Below are 12,496 nucleotides of genomic sequence, written 5' to 3' on the forward strand. Positions count from 1 at the left end.
TGAATCTTTTACTGAGCAGCACATTCTGCATCCATTCTGTAGAATGCTGGCAGATGCACAGATACAGACCAAGTTTATCCATTTTTAACTTTTGTTGCTCAATCATTTTGTTGTCTAAATTTGAAATCTGTGCTTTATCCAAAGCTTGGGGTGGAGTTTATAAAATGCTTGATGTGGTTATGCTTCTAGTATTATATCATGCTAAAAGTATCACTTGACCACTTTCTGCCAAATCTTGCTTTTTTTTCAGGCTTTCCTATCATCAGCGAATTGTAGATATTGTCCCTGCTACTTTTTCAGTCCTTACTCCTGCAAATCCAACATGTATTTATAAATATGGAGATGAAAGTAACAGTATGTATATGATTGTGGAATAATTTCTTTTCTTTAAAAAACAACAACTGGGATAGTTGTTTTTTGAGATACAGGTATACCTCAGTTAACAAAGCTTCTGATGAAGTTATACAAAAATTTTATGCCTACCCAGACCCTTTTTCATCATCCTCTCTCTAGATGGAAGTTTTTAGTAGTATCAGCATTGGGAAGATCTTGAAGGAAGGCTAAAGAAACACAGACTTTCAGTATGGGGCTGCAACTCTGTGTTCACAGTAACCATAGGTTAAGCAGAGAAAGGCTGTATCCACAATGCAGCAATAATCCAATTTGACACCACTTTAAATGCCATGGTTCAATGCTATAGAATTCTGGGAACTGTTGTTTTGCAGGACATTAACCTTTTCTGTCAGCTCTGGTGCCATAACAAACTACAATTCCTAGAATTCCGTAGCATTGAGCCATGGAAGTTAAAGTGGTGTCAAAATTGGATTATTTCTGTAGTGCAGATGCAGCCAAAGAGATTCCACTCTAGCCAACTTACTGTAAGAATGTATCCTTGTCTACAATAGGCAAGGTAAACGGCAGCTGCTTCCAAAATTCCTTACTGAGAAAGAAAAGAGGAGAGCATTTAAGCCTGCCTCACCAGGTATCACCAGCATGTTAATAAAATAGGTCTTTAGTTTTAGCCAGCTCATGGAGTCTGGTAGAAGAAAAATAAAATCATCCTTCAATGCATTTTGGAAGAAGCCTTCAAGTGATCTCTAGGAGGTTCAAAATGTTTTCCTTTAATTATGTGACACTTCCCTGACCAGGTTGTTTAATTTCACATGTGCATGTTGTCTGTTTTTAGTAAGGAGTTGGCTGAAACATGTTGAACTACTCTTCTTTTTTGTGGTGTAGGAACCTATTCCTCTTCTTTCCATGTTATTTCTGCCTTTAGTACTAAATTTTCAGTAAAAGTAATGCCTAGGAACACATTGACTTCATTAACTGAGGTATACTTGTATTCGTTACAGTTTGAAATGCAACTATATTGCTGTCAAGGGAAGAAGCAGATAACTTCTCTGAATCCAGATGTTTAATCCATCTGTAGCAAATGTGACACCCAGCCATGAAACACTACGAATAGTTCGGTTTTATTATATTTAGGGTTACTCTTTGAAAAAGCCAAAAACACTTAAAAGCAACTCCTAATAAATAATAAAGTTCTTGGCCACATTTATTTTACTCGTCGGTGTAAAAGGCAATGGTCTTTCAAGACCACTACCTTTGTCAGCTTCCTGCAGAATCCATGAGCCCGTGTTTACACTTTGCGGAGTTCAAGGAATTTGGGAGATCTAGCAATCTGCTGTGCCAGAAAACTGACAGTTGTGCAAAGGTGCTGTGTGAGTTCTTACAACTTTTAAAAATAAAATCTAGATTGGTGGAAGAAAGGAGGGCCAATTATGATTTGGAAATTAGTTTTATTGGTATGGTGTCTTTGAAATCTTTGTGCAGTTCAAAAAGAAAGGAGCTTAAGGGCAATTTAGCCATGATTTTTTGTGAGGATAATTGCTTCTCCCTTTTTTTGCAGAGTCTCTTCCAGGATATAATGTTGCACTGTGTCTAAACATTGCCATTAAAAATAAAGCAAGCAATGATGAAATCTTCACTATTTTGAAAGATGTGCCCAATCCTAATCAGGACGACGACGATGGTAAAAAGCTTTTCATACCTAGCACATTGTAGTCCTTTCTTCCACATTTCTGGTTCCTTGTATCCTACCAATATTGATTGATTTGAATTGCACCTTTAAATGATCCAGCAAAAAGTAGGATTAAGCTACGCCTCTGTAGATTTCCAGTACAGTAGTTTTTTCCCCCTTTGGTCTTGCAAGTATCAAAATAGCGTATCGGAGTGATTGTGTTCATATAATAGGGAATCTCCAGGCAGTAGATATTTAACATCAATAGTTATGTATTGTATAGTGTAAACATATTGATGTTTGGGGGATTTGTTCTTTGTGGAATTTAAAATTGGAGTCAAGAAAAATTAATTATGAAACCTGTTGATGCATTCAGTCATAGGTTAGTTAATGTAGACATAAGTACTGAATTGTTTTTAAGAGAGGCAGAAAGATACTCAACCCTACACAGACTTGAATTTAAGTCTTTACTGGAAATACATTTAAATATAATTTCCTTTTTTCCCCCCTCAGATGAAGGGTTTTCCTTCAATCCATTAAAAATAGAAGTATTTGTCCAGACACTACTGCATTTAGCTGCAAAGTCACTGAGTCACTCCTTCAGTGCTCTGGGAAAGTAAGTATGGCCATGAGATTGCCTATGTTTCTGTAAAATAGATTGCTTCTGTTCATATAACCAATTTTAATGGTTTTCTAACTTTTAACAAGCAGGAAGAAATTGAGACACAGGCACAAATCTCAAGAAATTTACAAAATTCTAGTATCCATTTTTTAAAACCATGTAACCTCTTTTTCTCTAACATGCAGTTCATGCAGGCAACTGGTAGCTTGGGGTCTCATATGACCTATGATCCTGTGGTTCTTCCCATCCTTATGGCTCACCAGCAGCTTCTTAAGATATCATTAAAGTGTTCTTCAGTCCATTGAATACCGTTTTTAGTGGAAATGCAGAATTGAAATGTAACAAAATAAAAATAGCGGGAGAATGTGCTTTAGTACAGCAGTCTGGGTCATTGATATGATGGCACTATTGTGTTGTCTCATTTTACCTGTGGTCATCTGGTAAACTTTGAAGGAGATGCTTTAGATTAGGAGATTGATGTCCCCAGCTCCTCTTTCTGACTGTCAGCAGAAACTGTCTGTGAGTTTTTTCTGAATATTGACAAAGCACACAGTTGTTGTCACCTCCTTTTCCAAAAGGGGATCTTCTCTACTCTATAAAAATGGAGAGGACAAAATGATCTTGGTAAACTGCACTATTCTGCTCCTCTCTCCCCAGTCTTGCTGTTCAACAGTATGGTCCAACACTGCTTAGCAGCCAGCTGTTGAATCTCACAGCTGGGCCAAAAAAAGACAGGACAATTTTCTTTACATCTTAACAGCCCTTGATTGCTGTTTTTCTGTTCCAATAAGATTTCGTGAAGTTTTCAAAACACTGGCAGAGAGTGATGAAGGGAAGCTTCATGTCCTCAGAGTTATGTATGAAGTATGGAAGAATCATCCACAGGTGAGAATTTATAGGGTTCCTTCTTTCTTCACTCACTCAAAAGGAACGTGCTGTCCTGCACCCATTCACTATAGACAAGAAAACCAAAATGTTTTCTTCTGATGCATATATATATTTAGGTCCCATTGGGATTTAGATATACTGCTAAACAAGGCTCTAAATCCTTGAAAAACCTGTGTCTCACTTTCTAGCATACACTTCAAGGCAAAGTTTTCTCATTTTAATACTTTCCAAAAATAAAGATTTTGGGTTGCAAGGAGCTGGATTGTGCCTCTGGTTTTTATTCAGAATACAAAGTGTTGTATAGTGAATAACATTTAGGAGGAAGATAGTATCTTCTGAACTGTCAACACTGTAAGATAGTTCAAGGAAGGAAGCAGTGGGGCCATGAGATGGTGCTGTGTCTTGTCTTGCATAGGCAGTTTGCCTCCACTTTTCTTGATCTCCGTAACAAACAAGCACTTCATTTTGATGAAATGCCATTTCCTTCATAACCTAGATGATTGCTGTACTGGTGGATAAGATGATTCGCACACAGATTGTGGATTGTGCTGCAGTGGCAAACTGGATTTTCTCTTCAGAGCTGGCTCATGATTTCACAAGGTAATTAAATATAAATCACCCAATCCAACCCTTTTCTAAAGAAAAACTTTGCAGTTTGAAAGTAACTGACAAAAGTTTGAAAATGCTGGCAAGATTATTCCTGGGCTGTGTTAGTCTTTCAGCAAAAGCAGCAAAGGTTCAAAGGCACCTTAAATATTTACAAATTTATTATAGCATAAGATTTAGTGTGGAAATTGGGAAGATGGGCCAATATGGAGTTGTTTTGCTATGTTTTCCTTCCCTTTGTTATTTCAGGCCCAACAGAGGGGCTTTATTCACCAAGGAAGTGAACCAGAAATCAACTCCAGTTCACCTCCAGTTTAAATAAAGGCGGGAACTTTGCTTCCCACTCTTAGAGTATAGCAAAGTGTTTGAAGTAAAAAGAAAAAAAAGGTTTTTAAAATAATTCCAGAGAGGAGAGGGAGGTACAGCAGGGGGAAGATGCAATTCCATGGTCCAGCAGGGAGCCATTATGTCCCCCCCCCCAGCTCCTTGTCCATCCCTGCTTTAGTGCTTGAAATATTAGACAATAACAAATATGTTTCACGGAGAGCCAGTGTAAGTCTGGCAGGGTGAAATGTCCTTCCAGCATAGTGCCACCATTGGCTCTATGCCATTGTCTTGTTTGTACTGACTAAGAATCTTTTACCTAGCCTTTTTGAAACTTGAATGAAGAAAGTTGTTTGTGTTGTTGTTGTTGTTTTACAGTTATGGTTTTTAAAATCCCTTTTATCCAGTGTCTTCTATTTATAAAAGGGAATAGGACCTATATATCCTTGTGCATCTGAGCAACCTTGGTTTACCTCAGCATGTGTGATGGACAAGAAGACACAGCCAGTCGCAACTCGTGTCAGATGTACCTATAGTATATTCATGGCTGTGCACAAAGGTTTACTGTATGATATTTCTGGATAAACATATCTGAAAACATCACATATGAAGTGCATCTTAAACCTGCTAGAAAGAGAGATCTAGTAATTGTGCAAATTGCTTATTCGTAGCCACAGTATCCTGTATGTTGGAGTTGATGCCCAGCTTCACAGGAGTACATACATATGTTCAATGTCTGTTGGCCTGATGTTTGAAACAAATTATGTTGTGTGCATAAGAAGTAATTTCTGCTTCTTTTTCTCCTAGGTTTTATATCTGGGAAATCTTACACTCAACTATTCGTAAGATGAACAAGCATGTGGTTATGATCCAAAAGGAGCTAGAAGAATCCAAAGCAAGATTAGCCAAACAACACAAGCGTGTGAGTTGATTTTTTTCTCATGACCTATTGAAATAAACGTTTCTTGAAATTACCTCTCACTTGCATTAATAATACAAGAATTGTTCTTTTGTGTCAAGTGACATGCAGCATCTTGTTTGTCAATTTGGTCAGCTGGAGGTCCCTCTTAGAGCATAATGGTGGTTACAGCCATCCTCTGTTCCTTAGCATATGGTATTTAGAGATATATTTTCTTTGAATGTAGAGGTTCTCTTTAGGTTTGTTAAGATTTAGCTATCTTCATTAAATTTGCTCATTCCTTTTTTTTTTTAAAGCTACAAACTTCTGGAATTTAATTTCACAAGTCCATTGTGAGACTGTTCTCTTTGCAGGATGTACAGCTTTTGTTTTACATGTTAATTTTTGGGGGGAAAGTAAATTCAGGCCTCTAATTAGTTTCCAGAATCCCGATGACTCTAATTTTGAATTTTGAACAAAATTTGAATTTTCAATCTAGAGAGACAGTGATGATGATGATGATGACGATGACCGAAGAAGCATCGACAGGGAAGATGGGCCTCTCGAAGAACAGATAGAACGCCTGCAAGAAAAAGTTGAATCAGCTCAAAGTGAACAAAAAAACCTCTTCCTTGTAATATTCCAGGTAAAAATTAAAATATTCAGGGACTAATAGAAAACAAGGTAATAGAAGATTGATTGAATACTGAGAGGGAGGCATGAATATCTGCTTACCAAACTCTAAAGCAGTGGTTTTCAGCCTTGGATCGTCCAGATTTCACTTCATTTCTCAGAATCCTTGACCATTGACATAGTTTGCTGAGGCTTCTGGGAGTTGAAGTCTAAAACATCTGGAGGACCCAAGACTGAGTATGCATTACAGCCTTTATTTTATAGTATAATAGGAATTCTGTGCATTTGCAAATATGATACGAAAAGTTAGATTCAACAGTTGTGCTGTTCTGTATTTAACCATGATGTGTTGCGTGAACAAGAAATAACTTTTGCTTCTTTCTCTTCTGGGTTAATGTAGATTCTGTCTTGTTTGTGGAGATTAATTTTTTTGTACTTAAAAGTTGCTGTTAAGCCAGTTGTTTCAACTTGTTCTTTCCCAGCGTTTCATCATGATTCTGACAGAGCATCTAGTGCGATGTGAAACAGGAGAGATTGATGTAATGACACCTTGGTACAAGAACTGTATAGAGAGACTGGAGCAGATCTTCTTGCAGGTGAGTCGCTGAGCTGTCAAAAGTCATGTGTTCACCAGAAAATAATTGGACAAACTGATCTGTTTAATCATTCACTAGCAATGTATGTTCCAAAGCACTACGTTGAGTTCTCAGGCACAACAGGCAGTTGTCACTAGACAATCTCTAAAATATTTATAAATATAGTTGATTGTTGATGCTAAGAGACATCCCCATATCTGCAGGGAATATATTCCTAGACTTATTGTGGGAAGCGAAAATCACCAATAATAGTGCACTCTATATATCTAGCTGAAGTTGACTATAGAGGATGTCTGGGGAATATACCGGTGTATATTTTTTGTCATGAATAAGTGAAACCACTGGTACCGTCCCTGTGGATAAATAGGTCATACTATACTGAAATTCTGCGTTTATGTATACTTTAGAAAAAACTGACTCTGTTTTGCATAATCCATAAAAGTTGCACTTTGTGCAACTACAGGAGAGGAACCCACAAATGGCTCACTTGGATCACCTTGTTGTCTTCCATCTGTCTTTCTTATCAATTAAGGCTGATTTGCCAACTGCTCCCTTTTGCACAAAGCCTGGCCGCAGCTGTCTGTGCTCTAGTAACCTCTCAGCTTGACTGTAGCAATGTTTTGTATGTGATATTGTCTCTTAAAAGTACAAAGAAAGTTCTGTTAATAGAAATTCAGTAACAAACCAGAACTTGCTTAAACAGTTACATTGCAATTGATCTGTTTCTAATCTTAATTCAAAGTACAGTTTGAGCATCTCTACTTTGGAAATCTCAAATCCTCTTGCTGCTGGCCTCCTGCTTCTGCCTTCAAGGCAGTGGCTGTGGCTCTCCTGCTCATTTATCTTTCAGCCCATCAGCTGCTCTGCAGCCTCACATCTCATATACAACACTAACTAGTGAATGACTGAGATATGAGGGAGATGAAAAAGCAGGAGTGCTGCAGCCTCAAACATGGAAGTGGGTAGCTAGCAGCAAAAAGATTTGAAGCTGGAGAGAGACTGAGGATCTGTGAAATGGTGGGAATCAATCCCAAGTGCCTCCCACCATTTCACAGATCTTCGTGTCTCTCTCCAGCCTTGCAGGTACAGTACTACCAGTGTATTCAAAAATAAAAATTTAAAAAATCCCAACTCTGAAACACTGAGGTCCCAAGCATTTTGGGTAAAGGATACTCAACTTGTACTAGTTGTAACCCTAAATGACTTGGGACCAAACCTGCATTCTTCAGCATGATCCTGCCCTCAGACTCCTAGTTTATCATCGTAAGACTTTCTCTGCACCTCATTTTTTCTATACTTAGGTGGGTAGCTTTCCTGGCTGTGTGTCCTTTACTTAGAATATGTATATTAATTAAATGAAACATTTTCAAAGATCCAAAACACACTGCAAAAATAATCCAGTTTGATTGAGACCACTTTAACTGCTCTGGCTCAGTGCTAGGGATTCCTGGGAATTGTAGTTTAGTGTGGTACCAGAGCTCTCTCTGACAGAGAAGGCTAAATGTATCACAAAACTATAGTTCCCAGGATTCTTCAGCATTGAGCCAGGGCAGTTAAAGCAATCTCGAACTGGATTGATTCTGCAGTGTGTTTTGGACCAAAGAGCAGTTACCTTAGAGAACATCATGTATGCCATCTTATGGCAGACAGTTGTTTCTCATGGATTCATTTGTTAAAACAACACAGCTTGTTTGTTTTAAACCTGTTTGTTGCTTCATTTTAGTAGCCTTTTATCATTAAAGCTGCACAGCTCATTAAATTTGTAATCCCCAGTGCTCACATGGGAAGCTAGTTAGTATTTCTCAGCTGCAGATGACATATAAAAGGGGTGTCTGCCAATCTAGTGCAAAATGTAGGCATTATGCCAAATCAGGGTCAATAAAATGAGTAACTAAGTTGCTTCTTTCTCTCTGCAGCATCATCAGATCATCCATCAGTACATGGTGACCTTGGAGAACCTTTTGTTTACAGCAGAATTGGATCATCACATATTGGCTGTATTTCAGCAGTTCTGTGCACTGCAGGCTTGAGTGACTCTTTTGTACAGGACTTAATTGACTTTATCTTTTTAAAATGAAAAAATGGGGGAAATTTGACAAGGGAGGAGAAAAAAGAACTTTTAAATTTGGAAATGAACTTACCGTGCTTTCCTTAGATAAGCTATACAGTACTCAAATGGGGTGACATTTTGGCAGTAGGGGCCTTACTCTAGTTATGATTGCTAAATGATTGAAATGGAATAATGTGTGCATTTCTAATTTTGAAAAGGGTTGAATGTTGACTCCATCATAGCATTTTGTTTTGTCCCTCCCCAGTCATTTGTATAAAAATAAATAGGAATAATAGAATTTGTTACCTTTGCTTGACACTTCCATAACATGTGGAAAGTCTCTTGACTTTGGATCAGACTGTGGAGCAGCTTTCAAAGAGGTAACAAGTTCCTCAAGGAACAGAAGCATAGGACATGTGAAACGCTAAATGGGCAGGACTACAGAGTAGCTTAGAGTATATGTTTGTTATCAAAATTAATTTTCATGGTTGTATGAAACATGGCTGAAATACAATCAAACTATGTTTTTTAAATGTGCCTAATGTGCTTATTGGGATCAAAAGTGTCCTAAAAGAAATAATGATAATGCATACCAGTTGCTTACTTTTTGAGGTATCAAAGTGCTTCATTTGTATTCTCAAAATGAAATTTGAGGAAGGGGGCTGAGGATTTGATTTTTTTAAGGCATAGCAACAGTTGAACTGAGGAATTCACATACTTGTCAGAGGCTGGTAGTCAAAACTTTTGAAGTATACCCTGTTCTACTTACTAGGAGTCAGCTTTCTGGAAAAAAGTAGAAAGCAATGAACTAGATAGGAAGCAAATTCTTGCTTTTTTTAGCTCATTAATCTTACCAAGAACATTAGAATGGCATGGTTTGCTGCATTCATTTTCAACAGATCACAGAGAGAAGACATATCAGGACTGCTATGCCTTTCCTGAAAGTTGTCACATTGAGCCAGTGCTGGTTTAGAGGTGCCTTTGCAGGTATTTTTACCAAAGCCATAACAGACCATGCTTCCCACCAGTATTAATTCCCACATACTTGTTTTCATGCCAACAGACTCCAGGGTGAAGTCTGAGGAACTCAGATTTAGTAGTTTCTTTGTGTTCTCTATTAATCTATTTTAGACATACTTCACTAATGATTATCCTTGTCATGGAGACTCATCTTAAAGGAAGAACTCGGGCTTCTGGTACTGTTGTACAGGTGTTTGTTCTGTTCTTATTTGCTATCAAGTCAGCTTTTATTAAGAGCCAGCATGGTATAGTGGTTTGGGTGATGGACTAGGACTGGAGACTGGTGACCTTGGACAAGCCACACTCTCAGCCTCAGAGGAAGGCAAACCTCCACTGAACAGATTTTATCAAGAAAGTTATTTTATTATTATTAACCTTTATTTATGAAGCGCTGTAAATTTACACAGCGCTGTACATACAATCTTTTTAGTTAGACGGTTCCCTGCGCTCGGGCTTACAATCTAAAAAGACATGACACAGAAGGAGAAGGGAGTGGTGGAGGGAAAGGGTAAGAGGTCCAGCAGTTTCTCTCTACCTCCAAGGCCTGGACCAAGGCAGATGGACTGGAGGGAGGGCTTGGCTTCAAAATGGATGGTTAATCTTCTTCCAGAGAAAATACATACTCTCAAGTAGGATAATATATATACAGTACATAGCAATACAAGAAATGGTTTGATAAACAGGCACCAAAAGAACATCAAATAGTAAGCGACAATTATGCAATGCCTAGGAAGGCTTCTCTGAACAGGATGGTTTTCAATTCCGTTTTGAAGCTGGTTAAAGAAGTGATGGCTCTTGCTTGTGGGGGAAGAAGGTTCCAGGAGTGAGGGGCAGCAAGTGAAAAGGGGCGAATCCGGGATGGGGCAGAGGAAATCCTGGGCTGAGACAGTAGACCTTGACTACCAGAACGGAGGGCCCTGGTGGGAAGGTGAGGAGAAAGAAGGTCTGATAAGTAAGGAGGGGCCAGTCCATGGAGGGCTTTGAATGTCGACAGCAGGAGCTTATACTGAATGCGGAAAGGGAGAGGGAGCCAGTGAAGGGATGCCAACACAGGAGAGATGTGGTCAGAGCGGTGGGTGGAAGTGATAATGCATGCAGCTGAACGCTGAATAGAGATTAGAGGACGGAGGTGAGAAAGAGGAAGCCCAGCCAGGAGGACATTACAGTAATCAAGTCATGAGATCACTAGGGCATGGACCAGGATCTTGGCAGTAGAGGCGGATATGGTCGGATTTTGGCAATATTGTACAAAAAGAATCTACAAGCCTTGGCTGTGGTCCTGTAATAGATTTGGAAATTACTTGGAGGCATACAACATATGCTTATCAAATTTGCAGATGACACCAAATTAGGAGGAGGAGCTAATACCCACGAGGAGAGGATCAAAATTCAAAATGACCTCAAGAGATAGAAAGCTGGGCCAGAACTAACAAAATGAATTTCAACAGGGAGAAATGTAAGGTGTGCAAATCTACAGCACTAAATAAATAATAATAAGGTACCACACTTAGGCTGAAAAAAAGAAACACGATATAGGATGGGGGATACTTGGCATAACAAGACTACATGCGAAAGGGACCTAGGAGTCCTAGTAGACCACAAGTTGAACATGAGCTAACAGTGTGATGCAGCCGCTAAAAAGGCCAATGTGATTCTAGGCTGCATCAATAGACATTTAGTGTCTAGACTGAGGGAGGTAATAGTACCACTGTATAATGCTTTGTTCAGGCCTCACCTGGAACACTGTGGCGGGATACACACCGCCATTTAGTACGTATAGGATACGTACTAGGGTTAGGAAGGGGGCGGTGGTTTCCGCACCCCCTAACCCTGTACTATCCTATACGTACAAATGGCGGCGCCCCTTCTACATGGGCACCGCCATCTTTACGAACTGGACGCACAGCGTCCAGACGTGTCCGGCGGCCTATGACGTTGCGAGTCCGCGCCAGGCGCCCTCGCGCGTCTAGATGCGCCGACAGAAAGAGCTCCGAAATGGAGCTTCTTTTTTGCTCCGGGAGTCGCGCGGTTTGGCTGCTGCGGCTCCCGCATGGAGCAAATGGCGGCGGCGGGGGAGCGCCGCAAAGCGGCGGTTTGTACCCCGCCTGTGTCTATTTCTGGGCACCACAATTCAAAAAGGATGTTGACAAGCTGGAGCAAGTCCAAAGAATGGCAGCTAAAATGGTGAAGGGTCTGGAAACCTTGCCTTGGGAGGAGCAACTTAGGGAGTTGGGTATGTTTAGTCTGGAGAAGAGAAGGCTAAAAGGTGATATGATAGCCCTGTCTAAGTATTTGAAATGGTGTCATATTGAGGATGGAGGAAGCTTGTTTTCTTCTGCTCCAGAGAATAGGACACTGAACTATGGATGTAAGCTACAGGAAAAGAGATTCCAATTCCAACTGAACATTAGTAGGAACTTCCGGACAGTAAGAGCTGTTCTTTAATGGAACACATTCCCTCCGAGGGTGATGGAGTGTTCTTTTTGAAGGTCTTTAAACAGAGGCTGGCTGGTCGTCTGTGGGGGTGCCTTGATTGTGAGTTCCTGCATGGCACTGGATGGTCCCTGTAGTCTCTTCCAACTGTATGATTCTAACACAGGTTTGATTTATGGCTACTGTGAATTAGAGACCGCCAAGAGTACCAGTCACAAACAGCCCCAGCTCAGATCTTGCAAATTCAGTCAGATACTCTCAGCCCCATGTGAAGGCAGTGGCAAACCTCTGAATAAATCTTGCCAATAAAACCCCAAGATAGGTTTGCCTTAGGATTGCCATAAGTCGGAAACAACAAAGCTTACGTTAAGGCTGCTAGCAATTATTATTCAATAGCCTTTAAAAA

The 12,496-nt window shown here is 39.7% G+C and overlaps 1 protein-coding gene across 2 annotated transcripts in view; it reads left to right on the plus strand.

Moving 5' to 3' along the window:
* The window catches only part of NCBP1 (nuclear cap binding protein subunit 1), a 35,678-nt gene extending 26,508 nt beyond the window's left edge, over nt 1-9,170 (plus strand). For both annotated transcript variants that reach the window (XM_042452311.1, XM_042452312.1), the window contains 9 exons: nt 251-354; nt 1,910-2,032; nt 2,534-2,636; nt 3,434-3,527; nt 4,027-4,130; nt 5,268-5,382; nt 5,858-6,004; nt 6,474-6,587; nt 8,504-9,170. In XM_042452311.1, the coding sequence (XP_042308245.1) occupies nt 251-354; nt 1,910-2,032; nt 2,534-2,636; nt 3,434-3,527; nt 4,027-4,130; nt 5,268-5,382; nt 5,858-6,004; nt 6,474-6,587; nt 8,504-8,617 (1,018 nt within the window). In that variant the 3' untranslated portion in view covers nt 8,618-9,170. The remainder of the gene's footprint in view (nt 1-250; nt 355-1,909; nt 2,033-2,533; nt 2,637-3,433; nt 3,528-4,026; nt 4,131-5,267; nt 5,383-5,857; nt 6,005-6,473; nt 6,588-8,503) is intronic.
* The last annotated feature ends 3,326 nt before the right edge of the window (nt 9,171-12,496 follow it).

This window comes from Sceloporus undulatus, chromosome 2 (genome assembly GCF_019175285.1).
Source record: "Sceloporus undulatus isolate JIND9_A2432 ecotype Alabama chromosome 2, SceUnd_v1.1, whole genome shotgun sequence".
In the NCBI taxonomy this organism is placed as follows: Eukaryota; Metazoa; Chordata; class Lepidosauria; order Squamata; family Phrynosomatidae; genus Sceloporus; species Sceloporus undulatus.